Source organism: Chelonoidis abingdonii, chromosome 4 (genome assembly GCF_003597395.2).
Source record: "Chelonoidis abingdonii isolate Lonesome George chromosome 4, CheloAbing_2.0, whole genome shotgun sequence".
NCBI classification, from domain to species: Eukaryota; Metazoa; Chordata; order Testudines; family Testudinidae; genus Chelonoidis; species Chelonoidis abingdonii.
In genome coordinates, this window is record NC_133772.1 from 16544904 (window position 1) to 16563260 (window position 18357).

At 50.2% G+C, this 18357-nt stretch overlaps 1 protein-coding gene across 2 annotated transcripts in view; it reads left to right on the top strand.

The window, feature by feature from the left end:
• ETNK2 (ethanolamine kinase 2) overlaps window positions 1–15065 on the top strand; it is a 20726-nt gene extending 5661 nt beyond the window's left edge. Inside the window, exons 1-8 of one of the 2 annotated variants that reach the window (XM_075064858.1) lie at window positions 1930–1973; window positions 3481–3740; window positions 4786–4923; window positions 7113–7255; window positions 7400–7483; window positions 8806–8981; window positions 11828–11901; window positions 12621–15062. In XM_075064858.1, coding sequence (XP_074920959.1) covers window positions 3511–3740; window positions 4786–4923; window positions 7113–7255; window positions 7400–7483; window positions 8806–8981; window positions 11828–11901; window positions 12621–12693 — 918 coding nt within the window. In that variant the 5' untranslated portion in view covers window positions 1930–1973; window positions 3481–3510 and the 3' untranslated portion in view covers window positions 12694–15062. Of the gene's footprint in view, window positions 1–1929; window positions 1974–3480; window positions 3741–4785; window positions 4924–7112; window positions 7256–7399; window positions 7484–8805; window positions 8982–11827; window positions 11902–12620 lie in introns of those variants that run through there. The other variant, XM_032785804.2, reaches the window with a different exon arrangement.
• Window positions 15066–18357: the final 3292 nt, after the last annotated feature.

Sequence of the window (18357 nt, forward strand, 5' to 3'; positions counted from 1 at the left end):
CCCCTGGAAATTTCCACTACCTGCGTCTGACGAAGTGGGTATTCACCCACGAAAGCTCACGCTCCAAAACGTCTGTTAGTCTATAAGGTGCCACAGGATTCTCTGCTGCTTCTACAGCATGATGTTACTCATCATGTTCCTCAGGGTCCCAGGAAGGGATTAAGCTCTGTGCAGTGTGGTCTCCCTCCACGCAACCATGGGGTGACGTGACTTTGTGCTGCCCCCTGCTCAGGGCTGTGCATCAAAAGCACGATCAAGATCTAAATGCAAAGAGCACTAACTCCTGGGGCTCTTGCCTGATCATTTCTAGGATTATTGCCACAATAAAGCCCTGGCTTCCACTCCCCTCCTATATCATGTGGCAGGAATACCAGCCCCCACTCATCCCCTTTTTCCACAGGCGGCAGTGGATGCAGCAGGGTATTTGGCTGTTCAAGGCTGGGAGGATGTGGGGGATATGATGCTGCTGGTAAACGTTCACTCTGCAGTTGACGCTTCTGGGAGCGTCTCAGGTGGTCTCCTGAGCAGCTGTCCTTGTTCCTGGAAGCTGGCGGAGGTGTGAGATGCTGTGTACGCAGGTTGTCAGCAGTGCTGAAATGAGCTTCACGGAATGCAAGGAGGATCAATACCAACAGTCCAATTCACACCCACAGGAAAGATCTGAATGGACTTTAGATCTGAAAATGGAGATGAACTGAGGCAGAGTTCAGTTTGCCGAAACGGTGGGGGCTGCTGAACTAGAACTGCTGGGGGAGTGAGACCTGTCCATAGGAAATTCCTGTTCTCATCCTCATGTAACTTGGGGCTATTCTATTCCATCTGCAGGGGGGTAGTTGCAGTGGGTCCAATCCTTAGCTGGTGTAATCTGGATGGTGCCAGTGACATTGATGGAACTTTGCCGGTTTATACCAGCTGAGGATTTGGCCCATTAGATCTGAAAGGAGGAGGACAGGGAGAGGCTGAGGGTGAAGACTTTAAGGAGATATAAGTCTTTACTTCTCTCTGGCATGTGAAGATCAAATCAGTTTCCTTTTTACTTATAGGGGAGAAGCATATTGTCACCTATAGCGAAGCTGCTAACACTTGAGATCGTGTCCTGGGCAGTGCTGGACAAAGCCTTGGGCACAAGAGTAGCATCAGATTAGGCGATGCCCTTGGTGCTGCCGCTTCTGCAACAGCCCGTAGCCTGAGCAATGCCAGCTTTGCACGTGGTGTCCCTCCCCTGTGCATCAGGCCATAGTGCTCGGCGCTGCCCACCCAGGCAAAGCAGGCACCATCAGATTGCACCCTGAGTGCCACGGCCTCATCAGCACACTGTGTCACAGATACTGCTGCAGTATTACTCTGCCCATCCCATTGCACTCCCAGGCCTGGCTCCAGGCAGCACCAGATCTGCCTTCTGAAAGGCCCAAGGATCCAACCCTGCATTTCCCAGAGCAGGATGGTTCGGTGGATTGCGGGGGCACCTTGCCCAGCATTTGCTTGCAGCCAGAGCTAGCAGCCCCCACTTCCTTCCACAAGCATCAAATTCCCCCAACTTTTAAAAAATGGAAGAGGAGAAAAGTGCCCCTTGGAGATGCATTAATCTCGATTTAACACAGGGTTAAGGGTTCCGCTTCCCCACATCTCGTTGACTTGATTCACTCCACTGACTCCAGCGGAGTTACTCCTGAGTTACTCCAGCGTGACTGAGAGGGGAATCAGGCCAATGTTTTTCACCATCCTCAGACCATCTGGAATTGCCTGCCTTCCCCATCAAGCTTCCCGGGAGAGAGCTGCAGGAAGAGGGGTCATGGAGCTGGAGAAGACGGGGGCGGGGGAGAAGACTCCATGTATTCAGGCACCCAGCCAAGTTAAGGAGAAGTCCGAACAAAACCCTCTTTCCATCTGTGAAGTGTCATCAGAGTAGTGACAGAGGCATCCCCAGCAGAGACATCGCCGCCAGTGATCTCAGAGCTGCTCAGCGCCCTGGAGTGGGTTGATTGGTTGGTTTCATTCACTCCTCGCTGTGTTTTGTGCCTGACGCACTGTGCCGATTGAGAGATTCTGCCCATGGAGCAGCTCACAACCTACAGAAGCCTGTGCTGCAGCCCTCAGCCACCTAAAGGTGGAACGGTTCTTTTAGCTCTCTTGAGTCGCCAGCCGGAAAACAGCCCAAACCACCCAGCTGTGCCGGGTGCCTTCATCAGCCCCTCCAGCTAGCTGAGAACTTATCACAGGCCCATCTGTAGGTTTGAAACCCTACTCAGTGCCCCACTGAACTGGGATCGAGTCCCAGGGTTGTAACTTAACCCAGTGTCATGCTTTGCTATTAAATCACCCAGTTCCAATTATAAGCCTGGGCCATATGAGGAGTGCGAGACAGGCCCATGTTGGGATACTGTCGAGACCTCCCAAACTTATGTCATCCGTGACTGGTGCGTCTCCTGAAGTGAGCTGACAAGAAGGGTCTCTAGAGAGAGCCCCCGCTGACATAACCAAGCTCTTAACTAAACCATGTGGTTCTGTGCGGTGGGGGTGCTGCTGAGACCCCTTCTTTCCTCACCCTGTCCCTTCCCCCCCATATTACTGCAGCCTCTTTTGGCAGGGCCTGTGCACAGGTGCACGCATTCATTCACAAGCACCGCCCAGAGGGCATAAAAGAGAACAGCCCCAGCAATGACCCAGGTCGCGAGGCGGGGGAGAATCAGACCCGGTATCTTGCAATCTGTCCTTGTAAAGTATCTGGTGCACCTCGGACACTGTTCAAATAACATTGCTCCACGCTGCGCATTTAACAGCCTCCCTCCATGTGCCCCGAGTCACAACCTCCATCCTCGGCCAAAGGCTGGTGACCTGACTAGGACTCCATTTGAAGTGTCTGTGCTGTTTGCTAATCAGCGTTTGGACTGGCGACAGTGGCAAAGAGAGGAAGGGTGGTTAGGGTGTTTGCTTGGGATTCAATTCCCTGCTTCACCACAGACCCTTGTGGCAAACCCCTTAGCTCTCTGGCCCTCAGTTGCCCATCTGTACAATGGGAATAATAGCCCTGCCTCGCCAGGGTACTGTGAGGATGATGATGATAATGCCTAGCTTTTATATAGTGTGTTTCATCAGATCTTAGAGCACTTTCCCAAGGAGATCAATTTCATTAGCCCCTTTTCACAGATGGGAGAACTGGGCAGTTCCTTACCCAAGCAGGCTGGGTATTGAGCTGGGTCTTGAAGGCAGGTGGAGTGTTCTGTCCACTAGACCACACTGCCTCCCTCAGTCAAATACATTGGAGTGTGAGCCACTCACATGTTACCATCATGGCGGCCAAATAAGAATCATGGACAGACTCCTGTGCCAACCTCTTTTTTTACACTCAGGGCTTTTAGGATTATATATTAGTGTCTCTTTTTCCCCTCCCACTGGGCATTCCCCTGGGCACACACTTGTTAATGGCCCCTTTTCCCCACGCCATGCCCTAACCCTCTCCCTCTGTCCCTCCCTCTCCAGCTCTTCACCGACGGCATCACCAACAAGCTCATGGCCTGCTACATGGACGAGGGGATGGCGGACGCGGTCCTGGTGCGGGTCTACGGCAGGAAGACGGAGCTCTTCGTGGACCGGGAAAATGAGCTGAAGAATTTCCAGGTGTTGCGAGCCCACGGCTGTGCCCCCAACCTCTACTGCACCTTCCAAAACGGCTTGTGTTACGAGTTCATGCAGGGGACGGCACTAGGACCTGAGCATGTGCAGCAGCCACAGATCTTCAGGTGTGTGTGTGGAGTTTGTGCAACGTTTCCTTCCTTCATTCTCCTGCCTTGGGAGGGGAAAGGCACTTGGGCAGATTGCTACAGGCCTGATTCTGCTATTGGTCTTGGGGTGCTGCGTGCAGGGAGTGACGTTTTGAAGAAGCCAAGCCAGATCGGGGAATGGTCTCCTGGCACCGCCTGTGCTCTGCAACACCCCATATTGGGCTGCTAGCAGGAACTTGGGTGGGAGGCAGCATAGGACATTCTGTCTCCCAGCTATCAGAGGCAGCTGCTGGCAGAGGGGTCGGTGTTGCCTTTCTCTTGCAGACTGGCCTTTTGTCTGGCATATGGGTAGTATGCATAGCCATTGCTAGCCCCACAGAGGCTGTTCCCCTGAAGTGTCCCATACCATTTGTCTAGATTGAACCAGGACAGCAGCATTCTCTGGTAACTGCAGTTGCCGACCAGATTCCCTGCTAGCGTACAATGCCAGCAGTATTGCCAACTCTCCTGGTTTTCTCACAAGTCTCGCAGTCTGGGGTGTACTAATTGAAGCTCCAGCTGCTGGAATCAAGTGATCACACCAGAATCTCAGCTTTCATTTAAGAAGAAGTAACTTGTAACCCTCAGGGTTGTTGAGAAGGGCTTGAAAATATGATGCAATTGCAACCTGAGGACTCAGAAACCAGAGAGCAAATCAAAGGAACAAACTCCAAAAAAAATCTGGCTTGAAAAATCACAAGATTTAAAAAAAAAAAAAAAATCTCGTGATTTTTGAATCCTTGAGGTTGGCAAAGCTGAAATTGGCGTTGCTCCAGAGACTTACACCCGCAGAGAATTTGGCCCAGTGAGTTTGGAGATTTTGGAGATGGTACATTGGAGCATTTGGAAGTCACACCACTAAAACGGAGAGTGAATTTAGATATTTTCAGCCTGAATTTTTAACAGTGGGTGCTGATTTTGTGATGTCCCTGGGGTGTGGTTGGCAGAGGGAGTTGAGCATTTCCCATTGGCAGAATCTCTAAGTGTAGCCACCTGTTATTGCCACACCTGTGATTTGTTCTAGGTTGATAGCCTGGGAAATGGCCAAAATGCACGCAATTCACACCAATGGGAGCCTCCCCAAGCCCAGCCTGTGGCACAAGCTACACAAGTACCTTACCATCGTGAAAACAGAGCTCATCACCAAGGCATCCAACCCCAGGTAAAGAGAGAGAGAGAACTCAGCGACAAGACTTCTGCTAAGGCCATCCTGTATCCACACAGTTCAAGCTAGCTGCATTGTGTTCATCTCTAGTCCTGCGTATGGCTCAGGCAATGCAGCGAGGCAGTTGTGGGAAGGGTAAATGACATAACTGGAGCTGGGCAAAAATTGAGTGAAGAAACAAGGTAACAGGCAAAGCCCTGGCTGGGTTTTCTCACAAACCTACAATTCACAACAGGTTTGCCAAAAGATTCAGTGAGGTCAGTAAAATTATCAGCTAAGCTATGGGGAGTCAGGCTAATCCAGGGATTGGGCAAAGCTAGGTGAAGTTTTGGTCTGAAACCATGTAACTCTGAAACTCTGACCCAGGACAAAATTTTGAGGGCTTTGGTTGAGTTTTGGAGCTTGTTTGAATCCCAAAAGTGCAGGGGAGGCAAACCACATGAGCTAAAAATGCAAGGAAAGAAAGGTGAACATCTGAACCAAACTGCTGAGCACTAGACATAACGCAGGCGGGACATATGTCAGAGGACCAGCTGAGCCTGACGCAATTACAGCAAGGTTTGAAATTTTTCATGTAAAGGAGCAAACCATATTTGAACCATGCTATGGCCCTTCCATAACGCAACTGGGGAACATGGTCTAAATATAGTTATGGTCTGTCTACTCTACAAGATTGACCTATGACTTAGCCAATCTTTGTATCTGGGCCCACAAACAAGCAGTCTTTCCAGTGTAGACGAGACCACATGGGAAAATGAACCAGACTGAAATGGAAGATCTCTCTCAACACTTAACTGTCAGATCATGCTGCCCAGCCTTTGCTCTAAGTTGCCTTGGAGAGATCTTCGCTGTGTCACAGACAAAGACTTTGGAGCGATCAAAGTGGAGACAACTTAGATTGTAAGCTCTCTGGGGCAGGGACTGTCTTTTGGTTCTGTGTCTGTACCACTCCTAGCACCGTGAAGTCCTGGGCCATGACTAGGACTCCTAGTTGCTGCAGTAATACTGTTACTAGCAGTAATAATAACTCCCAGGAAAATCACCCCAGCTGGATTAAGACCTGAGCCCCACTTACACTGGGAATTGACTCCAATTACGTGGGTGGATTTTACACACCGTTCAGGATAATATGGGTTCAACCAAGGGCCATTGTACACCAGGTACAGTGGCTTTAAAACCATTATAGGCCTAACTCAGTTTTTCGGTGATCCAGACAATGCATGTTTAAAACCAGTCCATCTAATGTCCGGTGTAGACAAGGCCTTGAGGGAGATTTAGTCCATTCCAGGTGGGTGGATCCAGAAGAAGTCTCAGCCTGCATCAGGATCCACCTACTTGGACACTATCCAATAAACAGGGAAGGTGAATGATCTAGGTGGCACACAGAGTTCATTGAATGATCAGTTGGATTTAGTTATTAACTAGCTCTTTTTTTGGTATCACCAGGTTGCTTGAGGTTATTAGCACAACATATGCCACTGTGTTTTCTTGAAAAATTCCACTGTCCTTGTGGCTCTGGGCCTGGGAGCTCGATTGCCATCGTAGCTCAGGGGAATGGACCATCATTTTGATCCACATGGATCCCTTCAAAGGCTAATTGCAATGAGAGTCTTCTGCTTCTGATTTGATTGATCTGATTGTTGCTGTTTTGTGCCCTATATGTGAGATGGGTTTGAGTCTTGGTCTAGTTCCTAGTGGGACAGGGTTCTACATCACCATAACCACCAGTGCAATTGACCTCACTTGTTAGCAATATCCACCTAGAGGCTAAAGAGTCAACGGAGCACAGAAATAGAATTATCCTTTCCCTCCTAGAGAGAGTCCATCCACATCACTGTGGAGGCATGTTGATAGGACAACACAAGGAAGCTTCTGCTGCTTGATCTGTTCCTGCTCTGAGGCTAAGTAGAGGATTCCAGTCTCCAGGATTGTCAAACCATTCACCACTGCTGAGCATCATAACTTGGGAGAGTGCATGCCTCCACACTGATCTTCCAGTGAACAAAGAGGTTTTTGCTATACGAAGTACCCGTGAGATGTGATTCTCCAAGACTGTGCTGCTCCCTTTCTCTCTCTCTCTCCAGTTATTGAATGTTATTGAGCTTTGTATTATTTAAAAAAAAAAAACACCTTTGAAAAGAAGCTTATTGTGCGTGGACATGACCTCACATCCTCTTCTTCCCTAGGTTCCATCAGGAAGTGCCCAGTCTGGAGATGCTAGAACAGGAGGTTGCCTGGCTGAAGGAATATCTCTCCCCACTGGGCTCACCCATCGTGCTGTGCCATAACGACCTGCTGTGCAAAAACATCATCTACAACGAGATCAAAGGTTTGTTCCATTCCTGTCCAGTGCACACGAGCTTTGCAAACATGTCCCTTCCCCTGATGGTGGCTGCCAAGGGGTACAAGAATGCTGGCCTCTTGAAGACCCCGAGGCATCTGCTCTAACCGATCCCTGTTTTGCCTTCCACAGAGCATGTGCGGTTCATAGACTATGAATACGTCAGTTACAATTACCAGGCTTTCGACATTGGGAACCACTTTAATGAATTTGCAGGTGAGTCAAGCTCCCTCTCTCGCCCTTCTTTCCCTGGTGTGAAATCTGGGCCTGCAGTTTGGTGGAATGTTTCCCTATGTTTACTTACAGGGTAACTGATCAGGATATTTCATTAATGTAAGTAACTGGAGGAAACATTTCTTCCTCTCCTCATGTTTAGCCCCAAGTGCAGTTATAGTTATGCCTGTCGGTATCCGTTTCAGCTTGTGCTGCGTTGCCTTCAGCTCTCGCAAGCTAACCAGGGAGGGGAAACCTCTAAGAGGATTTGGAGTTCAGCACTGGGAGGGGAAACCTCTAAGAGGATTTGGAGGAAGTTTTGTGCGTGATTCAGTATTTGGCACTTCTCCCGTCAAGTGACTAGTGAGCCAAGAACCATGTGTCGGGGGATTGTGCTGGTGGAGTAGCCGGCACCTTTCAAATGAGATCTAAAACTGGGATCCTGGCTGCTTGTGGGCATTAAAGTTGCCATGGCAATAACATCAGAGTGCTTGGGTCATTCTGTTCTGTCTACCCGATTTCCCAATGCGGTCTCACTTGGCTTCTGTCCCAGCTCTAAACTTCTGAGCAGCGTTCCTGCACGCGGTTGAATGTTCCTCTCCAGAGGAGCCTACAGGAAGTTACTCCTCGCACTTTTGAAGACAAAAGGAGTTGTAGATGTACAAATAATTTTTACCTTGAACACTTAAGCAGGATTATTGCAGCCTGAAGTGCAAGCCTGCACTGAAACTTTTAAGTCCCCTTCTGCACGTCACTGCTGAGAGCAAACAGTAAAAGAGATAAGATCCAGGCTCGTGCATGGCAGGGTGCTCATGGGCCAGACTACATCTAGGGGAAAAGGGGGTTTGGTATGTATCATGGCACCTGTTGTTTCCTAATTCAGTGGCCTTTCTCAGAGATCATTCCAAATTATTTTAAAGCCTCTGAAGAACTTCTAGGAGTAAAATTCACATGGAGTGCAGGGAAGATAAGGAATCAGTTCAAGTGTCTCTCAGAGGTAAATCACATTTAGATTGTAACTTCATGGCCAAAATCCCAGTGCCAGAGAGGGAAGGATAGGACCCACTTGCTAACTGGATCTTGTAACACATAGATAGGATCAGTGTACTTGCATCCCATCCCTAGCTCTGGGCCAATAACTTGTCTTCCACTAGAACGGCCCTTGACTTACATGGTGTTTGTCTCCCAGGGTCTGATCCAACAGTAACTGAAAGATTCCCATTGACTTCAATGGGCTGTGGCTCATGCCCTGGGAGAGCCTAGAGGAGCTGCCTTGTTCTTCTCTCCCACTTCCAGTCCTCCTAATTGCTAGCTTCTGTTTGCAGGGGTGAACGAGGTGGACTACAGCCTGTATCCCAGCAGAGACACTCAACTGCAGTGGCTGAGGCATTACCTGCAAGCCTACAAGCAACTGAGCCGGGAGAACCAGGGAAACGGAGGGGGAGTCATCTCTGACAAGGAGCTGGAGACCCTCTACGTGCAAGCGAACCAGTTTGCTTTAGTGAGTGGGCGCCCAGCGGGGTGGTGGGAGGAGGTAGAACTGAGGGTGACACACACTGGGGTAGGGTTTCCGAGTACACTGAACTCATGGGAGAAGAGATTGTTGGGGAGTAGTAGAGAGATATTTACCACCCACTGGAGCATGTTCTTCTCTGACAGGCAAGACCCAGGGCTCTTTGGTGGGAGAGTTAATCAGCCCTGAAATGCACTCTTGGATTCAGTTACAAGAGTGAACAGGGAGAGGAAATAGGATCTGGTCCGGTGGCTCAAAAGACACTGAAATTCTTCACTGTACCTATGTGTCCACCCTGTGTTTAACATCGCTGCAATCCCAGGCCCAGGAGTGAACCAACTCAATCATAATGGTCCTGGAACACCACCGTTCATGAAAGGAACATAGGAATTACCGTACTTGACTAGAGTAATGGTCCATGGCCAGCACCATTTTTAGAGGGAGATGCAAGAAGCTCCAGAATTAAAGTTCTCCAGTGGAGGGAAGAGAACTGCTGTGGAAGCAGAGAGGGAACAGATGTGATGGATCAGATCTTGCTAAAGAGCTCAGCAGGTTGAGCACAGGTTTTTTTTGTTAAGAACTAGGCCCAATGGTGCGTTCAGAGCAATTAGAGACCTGGTCCAATGTATGGCAGCAGAGCCTGCCCACCTACCTGGAAGTCCTTCACGTTATTAAGTTCCTCCGACAATAAGGCAGATCCTCTCTAGGAGTCGGATGGCCAGGAGCTCTGAATGCCACTTAATTCCTCACGAATCCAGATCTAATGCCACAACTGACTCTGAGCAGAGTGGCCAGTGGGGGAGAGCATTGGATGGAGCAGCCTGAGGCCCTTCCCTGATCCCTTTTTCCCCCAGCCATCATGGTTCTCTACTGCCTTCCACCTTGTGTAGCCGTTTACACCTTGTAGGTACCTGTTGTTCAGGGATTAACAGCAGCGTCAGCCTCAAGCACTCCAAAAACCATGAGACTGGCTTTTACGCTCTGGTCACCTTTTCACGTTTTTTTTTGCAACCACAAGATTAGAAAGTTTTTAAACACACACACACTCTATATTAAGTGAAAGCTGAGATTCCCATGAAGTCTCTTGATGGGTTTTTAAGAAACTCACCAACTATCACAAAAGTGCTGTTAAAACCACAGGAGTTGGCAACACTGGACCATGAACCTAGCCTGGGGGCCTGCTTTATGATTTACAGAGTTGCGAGAAAGAGCAGGGCCCCCAGAAACCACAATCAGGCTTTGGGTTGAATTACAGCTCTTCTCCTGCCACTGAGGAGCAGCAGTGAGGGAAATCAGGCCAGGCAGTGGGTTGGCTTCCTCTTTCCCCCTTGCCCTGCTTGAGGAGCTATCCCACGAGTAGAGAGCTTACATGGGATCCAAGACTCTGAGTCACTCTGAGCAGATTTCTGACAGGGCTAAGTACCCATTTAGACACCAAAATAAGTGGCCATGTTTTTGAGAGAGAACTGCATGTTGTGGGTGGAGCTTCTCTGAAACATCCCGCCATGAGGATCACAATGGGAGCTGCTGGGTGCTGAGCACTTGAAAATCTGGCTCTGAGCTTTTCTGAAAATATGATCCTCAGTGAGCATAGGCTTAATGACGCATCTGACTGGATGGTCTCAGGTTGCCTGGCTGATGGACAGACGGTGCCCTGTTAGCCATTATCTTGTGCATCCCCCTCCAGACAGCAAGAATCCAAGAAAAGTGGCGGTCAGTCAAGCATGTGGGACAGGATCAGCATTGCAGAATGTACGGTGCATGTGGAACCCTGGAAATTTTGAGTCAGATTCTCAGCTAGTACAAATGGGTGAAGTCAGTGGAGCTGTACTGATTTACACCAGCTGAGAAATGTTCTGGCCTATAGTTTCTGAGGACCAGAGTTTCTGTCCTCTATGGCAGCAAGACTGGGAGAGATCAAGCAAGGAAGAAGTTCTGCACAGGTGGCCACCTGCTCGTAAGCTGGAGAAGATATGCAGCCCAATCTTCCATGAGACAGGAGGCCAAAATAAAGAGCGATGCACATTGATTGTAGGTCGGTGGAGTGAGCAAAGACTCCAGTGACCTGTTGGCCTGAACCTGGGACCAGCTGAGCCCTGGAATACAAGGAAATCTGACTTTGCCAAGGTTACTTACATAAAATCTCCAGAGAGAGCAATGACCCTGTTGGAGCTGCTACAGCAACCTTTGGACTGACCAGCTAGGGGGGAATTTACCTTAGCTGAGAGCCAGGCTGTAAACAATTTCAGACCGATCCGTTGTGATAAGGAAGCTGAGGGCTTGTGGAGCTAGTCACCTGTATTTTAACTCTGAAACGGTGGACACGTTACAGAACATGCTCTTGCTGTTTCCAACATGCAGTGGCAGGGGATCAACGTAGAGGTGCCATCATCCAGGTGCTGCCAGCCAAGGATGGATCAAACCCAAGGCTGTCCCAGTCTGAGGGACACGGTGGTAACACCCTGTTCCCCCTGCCCTGTGCAAGGAAGGGGATAACATTTAGTTCACAGTAAGATCTTTGGGGCGGGGTCAACCTTTTTGTTCTGTGTTTGTACAGCACCGAGCACAGTGGGATTCTGCTCCCTAAAAACGTCACACAGGTAATAATTAATAAGACAGGAGCTGACTGTTCATTAGCACGAAAAAAGCTCATGGGCCAGATCCCCTCCTGACTGCAAATCAGCATAGATTCACTGAAGCCAGTGGAGCGGACTTAAACCAGCTGAGCATCTGGCCCCGAGTGTTGAAAGAAGAGAGTGACGTGAAAAGCTTAATCATCCCACTGTGGGTATGGGAAGCTCTAGGCAAGTTCCTGATTCTTCTCTCTGTTGCAGGCCTCTCATTTCCTTTGGGCATGCTGGGCCCTGATCCAAGATAAATATTCCACCATAGACTTTAACTTCTTCAGGTGAGTGGGCCCCTGCGGCAGGGCTGGTGGTGGTAGGGCTTCCCCTTTGCCATGGCACAACCAGGCTGCCATGTTACTTCCGTGCCCAGGCTGATCAGCGCCGAGGTCCTCGTTGGAGCCGTGGGTCACTGCAGCACCAGGGCAGAGCACATGGGGAGATGCAGTGCGATGGGATGGGTAACACGGCTGGGATCGATGCTGGGACCCGTGGATCCTAACAGGAGTGCCGCTGCAGCCTGGGCTAAAAGACACACCTCTGTTAGCCCGAGCTGCAGCAGGCTTTTCAGATACATAGTCCAGCCACAAATTGCCACGGTGTTATGGACACCCAGTGTATCAGCATTCTGTTGCAGCACAGGAGAACGCAGTGAGCCCCAGGAAGACGGGGCTGCCCCTTGATCTGCTATCTCCTGCAGAGTTTGGACCAGAAGTTCCTAGAATAAAGGCAGACCATCTCTCTCAAATCCCATCTAGCTCTTTCCCCATCTGGTCTAGTTTTAAACAACTCAAGCAATCAGGATGCCACCATTTCCCCCTTGGGGAGATTATTCCACACGCTAAATCACCCCTCTCTTTCCTTGTAGCAGACGTGAGTAAGCAAGCCCGTGGGCTTCTCCCTCAAAAGGAGGTGAGGGGAGATCCCTGTAGTGCCGACAGGGTGGAGGCAGTCAGGTGTTCCCACTCTCTTGCGTAAGATCTGTCTCTGTGTCTCTTCACAGGTATGCAAGGCTAAGATTTAAACAGTACTTCAAGGCAAAGTCTGTGGTGACAGCCCTGGAGATGCCAAAATGATGTCTCAAGGCTGCTTCAGGTCCACAAGATTCCCAGCTATTTTCTCCTGCACAGGTCGGCTGCTGCCATGACCTCGGTTGGTCACCGGCTAGTGGAGGGGGCAGATAGACTGGAGGGAGAGGGGGAAGGGGAAGGAAGACTTTCCGGGAAGCCAAAGATTAAACGAAACCCCTGGAGCACAGTTATCCCATCTCTGGATTTAGCCCCATCGTTGGTTTTGCTGATGGTGCTGTTCCGGGGGATGACGACAGGACTTGGCTGCTGGCAAGACACTTGGTTCCAAGACTGGAGCGTGAGACATTCAGGAAGGCAAAGAGCTCAGCTGGACTCAAAGATTTCAGGACTGCCTTGCAGATTAGTATCGCCTTAAGATTGGAGCTGTGTTCCTTGGGCCGGGCGACCCGGCAGGTATGTCCTTTACCGAAACAAACCGTGCTGCTGTTTGGTGTCACATCCTCCAGAGGGTATAGGGAATTCTGCTCGGTGAATCCTGTCTCAAGTGGGGATGAGGCTGACTCTGTGCTCCTAACCCCCACAGTCCCCTTCTGCCCCACACTGCAAGGGGCTGGCTCTAGACCCCTCCCCCTTTATTTTTGAATGCACACTTAGGGGTTACACAAGGCGGCCTGCACAGGGGCTGCAGTCAGAGGGTCTGGAGAACTTGCCACTAGGCCATGCCATGGGCTAACCCAAGGCACATGGGAGAAGAAGGGGGACCTTCCTTTTGTCCCAAGCCTTAATGATAGCAGTTACAGCAGCTGGCAGTGACCCCTCGACTCCCACCCCTCAGCGCTGTGTTTGCCTAAGCATCTCCAGGAGGAGGTGAAGATCCCCTGACTGTGAAGAATGGTCCTGCCTGCTAAAAATAAACTTCTCTTCTCAAATAGGGCTGCTCACCTGGTGCCTTGTCCCACAGCTGGGTGTCCTGGAGACATGGCTGAGGCTGCACGTACCTCTTCCCTCCCCCTCCCCCACCCGGCACTCTCCTTGGGCACAGAGGAGAGCACGTAACTCGCTACAAAGCACAGCTGGCCCCCAGCTTCTAAGTTTAAATGTGAACTTTCCCTGAATTTGGGAAGAAGGGGAACACGTTAGGAACTGGAGTTTGCTTAGCTCAGTAGAACCAGATCCCCGAATCTGGCCTGGAATCTCCCTTTAACCCTACCCAGGACGTAGTGTGTTTGGGGCAGGCGGGCACTGTGCAGTCAGCTTCCACTGGAGCCCCAAATACTCTGCTGGATGTGTGGTTTTGCACAAGCTTTTTCTTTTGCCTCAAATCTATGGGGCCACAATCTGGTCTCCTCACAGTGTATCTGCCAGCCAGGGACTGCTGGACCCCTCAGCCTCTCCTGGCTCTCTGAGACATGTAGCGAGTCTGTAGGAGACGCAGATGGAAAAGGTAGACACCCCCCGCCCCTTTGGGGCTGCGCTGTTGTAGCCTAACTCCCTCCTCCCACATTCTCAGTGCCTGAGTCATTCGTGTCCTGCACCTTCTGGCAGAAGGGGGCACCCTGGCGGAACCAAAGCAATGGCCCTGGCTGTGCAGTGGGCCCGTAGGTCCAGGTGAGGGCACCTCTGCTTTGCACGGGTGGCTGGGACCACCCCGGCAGCGCTAGCATCGGGAATGTGGAGCTCAGTGAGAGCCAACCCGGGTATGTCTCTGGGAGCTGGGAATCGCACCCCCAGCTCCGAGTGTCATCAGAGCCGGAGACCAGCCCCCAAGCACTGGGGAGCTCCGCGGCCAGCACTGAACTTTGAGCCTTGTGCAGCAGTCGGGACCACCCCCGTTTTATTCTGGCAGAGGATTAACCAGGGCAGTATCCGCTCTTCCTGCAGACCAGAGCCTACGATGGTGCTATAACATGGAGGGGGAGGGTGTGCATTGCAAAATGGGCATGTTTCTCCCAGTTAGATGTCAAGCCAGCGTCCCACCTGCTGCTTAGTGGCTGGTTCGGCAAGGGTTAACCCTGCTCCCTTCGTCGGTCCGCCAGCTGGCTGAGCAGTCCGGCTGCATTCCCAATGTCAGCTCACATTGTCAGGGCGTCCACAGGCTGCTGGCATAGGGCCTATTCTGCCTATTTGTCCCCATGCCCTGCGCTTCGATATTTGTGGTTCAAATCTAAGATGATTGGTGTCACTGCAATTACCAGTGATGTTAAACAGCTGTGCCTTCTGCCAAGAGAACGGACGCGGAAGAACAAATCTCACATCCTTACCCTGCAAGAGCCAGTGTGTCCGGTGTTGTCTCAATGGTGATAATAAAATGCTGCTACTGTCTGAATCTTAGTGGAAGGTGGCTCGTTAATAACTGACATGGGACGGAAGTTACAGGGCAGCAGAGGGCCTCCTGGTTGCTGAGTGAGGCTGGGAGGGGGTCGGTTTACAAAGAGGATGTCGATGTTGTAGTGGTTTGGATGTTCACTTGGGATGATGGGGAAACAGGTTCAGATCCTTCCGTGTGTGTGTTGGGATGGTGCTGAGTAGCTGAAAACCTATTGAGCTGCTCAGACTAGGTAAGTAAGTGTGATCAAGCCATGTGTGCCCTGCACAAGAGTTGTGTCTTGAAAACATTTTTGGCCAATGGCTCTGCTGCTCCACCAGCCAGCCCAGGGCTCTCGAACCACACTGTAAGCCCGCGGCTCCGGGAGTAGGAATTTGTACCAGGCTCTATCAGAGCCCACGCATGGGCCTTAACCAACAGACTAGAGAATCTTTTCTAAGCAGAACCTCCCCATCTCTTTCTGTTGAAGCTGTTGCACTTAGTAACTGGAGTTAACTGTGTTGGGCCAGCGGGCAAGCGTGAGGAGTTGACTCTCGGGGGGGGGGGGGGTGTGTGCACGCGTGTACGTAAACAATGTTGCCTGCAGCCTGGGGAGGCCTTGGTGCTGAACCCCTGGCAGTGCTCTCAGGCTCAGTATGTGTGTGCAGAGCTTTTTCTGTCACCTTAGACTTTTTTCAGCAGCCAGCACCACCCTTTCCACAGGCTGGGATGCTCATCTAAGTCAGCTGAACTTCTGTACCCCAAAAGAGAATGGAGCAAATAATTAGGAAATCAATTTGCAACCACCTGGAAGATAATAGGGTGCTAAATAAGTCAGCATGGATTTGACAAGAACAAATTGTGTCAGACCAACCTGCTAGCTTGCTTTGACAGGGCAACAAGCCTTGTGGATTGAGGGGAAGTGGTGGATGTGGTATATCTTGACTTTAGTAAGGCTTTTGATACTGTCTCACTTGATCTTCTCATAAACAAACTAGGGAAATACAACCTAGATGGAGCTACTATAAGGTGGTTGCATAACTGGTTGGATAATTGTTCCTGAGAGTAGTTATCAGTGGTTCACAGTCATGCTGGAAGGACATAATGAGTGGGGTCCCACAGGGATCGGTTCTGGGTCCAGTTCTGTTCAATATCTTCATCAATGATTTAGATAACGGCATAGTGCAGGGGTAGCCAACCTGGGGCTCCGGAGCCACATGCGGCTTTTAGAAGTTAATATGCGGCTCCTAGTACAGGCACCGACTCCAGGGCTGAAGCTACAGGTGCCAACTTTCCAATGTGCTGGGGGGCACTCACCACTCAACCCCTGGGTCTGTCAAAGGCCCTGCCTCCACTTTACCCCTTCCTGCCCCCTTCCCTGAGCCTGCCCTGCCCTCACTCCTCTCCCTCCCCCTCAGAGCCTCCTGCATGCCATGAAACAGCTGATTGGGAGGTGCGGGGAGGGAAGGGGTCGCACTGACTGGCAGGGCTGCGGGTGGGTGGGAGGTGCTGGGAGTAGGGTGGCGAGCTGATGGGCTGCTCACATTACTGTGGCTTCGGCAATGTACACTGGTAAATTCTGGGCTCAGGTTGGCCACCCCTGGCCTCGAGAATACAATTATAAAGGTTGCAGGCGATACCAAGCAAGTGCTTTGGAGGATGGGATTAAAATTCAAAATGATCTGGACAAATTGGTGAAATAGTCTGAAGTAAATAGGATGAGATTCAAGGAGGATAAATGCAAAGTACTGCACTTCGGAGGGAACAATCAGTTGCACACATACAAAATGGGAAATGACTGCCTAGGGAGGAGTACTGTGGAAAGGGCTTTGGGGCTTTTGGTGGATCACAAGCTAAATATGAGTCAAAAATGAAACCCTGTTGCAAAAAAGCCAAACATCAGTCTGGGATATATTAGCAGGAGTATTGTAAGCAAGACACAAGAAGTAATTCTTCTGCTCTACTCCTCACTGATTAGGCCTCAACTGAAGTATTGGGTCAGGACATTTCAGGAAAGATGTGGACAAACTGGAGAAAGTCCAGAGAAGAGCAACAAAAATGATTAAAGGTCTAGAAAACATGACCTAGGAGGGAAGATTGAAAAAACTGGGTTTGTTTAGTCTGGAGAAGAGAAGACTGAGAGGGGACATAACAGTTTTCAAGTACATAACAGGTAGTTACAAGGAGGAGGGAGAAAAATTATTGTTCTTAACCTCTGAGGACAGGACAAGAAGCAATGGGCTTAAACTGCAGCAAGGGAGATTTAGGTTGGACTGTCAGGGGGGTTAAGCACTGGAATAAATTTCCTAGGGAGGTTGTGAATCTCCATTATTGGAGATCTTTAAGAGCAGGTTGAACAAACATCTGTCAGGGATGGTCTAGATAATACTTAGTCCTGCCACGAGTGGAGGGGGCTGGACTAGATGACCTCTCAAGTCCCTTCCAGTCCTATGATTCTGTGATCTAGCAACACCACCATTATATCACAGCCTCAAAACTGGCTCTTCCCCTCTCCTCGGGTGCGTAGCTTAACCACCCCGCTACAGTGGAACCCACAGGTAGGGGCTCTCGGGCTCTCCTGTTGAAGCTGTTCCACGTCATATTTTTGACTAATTAACTATGCACTGGGCTAGGGAGAGAACAGAAGGGAGATCTGCTTGAGTGCCTTTCTAGCCCCCTGGTGGGGGTGTTTGCCTGGGGGGGTCAGTGAAGCAGGCTCTAATCCTTCCTATGTTGGTGGCTGTGTTCTCTGAGTGGATCTGCTGTGCCTAAAATAGAGTTTCAGGTTATTAAGAATGTTTTAGTGCACAGTACTTCTGTCACCCTTACACTCCACCTGCTAACACACTCCACTCTGCCAGGTGAGGGACAAGCCCCATAAGCATAGGCTTGAACTAGGTTTTTTCACACTCTAGGCATGGGCCTTAACCAGAGAGTCTAAGGGCTCTTGAGCTCTTCTGCTGAAGCTGCTCCTCTGTGTAGCCATAGTTAACTATGTGTAGGAGCCAGACAGCCAGTCTAAGTACATTACTCTAACCCTGTGGTCTAAGCATTCAGCTGAGCTGTATGAGTATCAGGTTCAAGTTTCTGTCTTGGTTTCTGCTGAAAGCTGCCTGTGGCCTTAGTACCAGAGCTGACAGGATTCTCAAGCTAGGAATATCTCCGCAAAGCTTTTCTGGCCCAGTACAAAATAGATGGTGCATTTGACTTTCCACAGCAAGCACTGCCAGACCTCCAGCAACTGGCCACACTGTGAGGAAGGCCACCAGCAAATGCTGGTTTGTGAGCAGCACCTCAAACCTGGGCTTCCCACACCCCAGGTGCACAGCCAACCACAGCTGGACTGTCTTAACCACTCCTTGTGAAGTTGTTGCACTTTGTACTGAAATAATTAAATATGTATT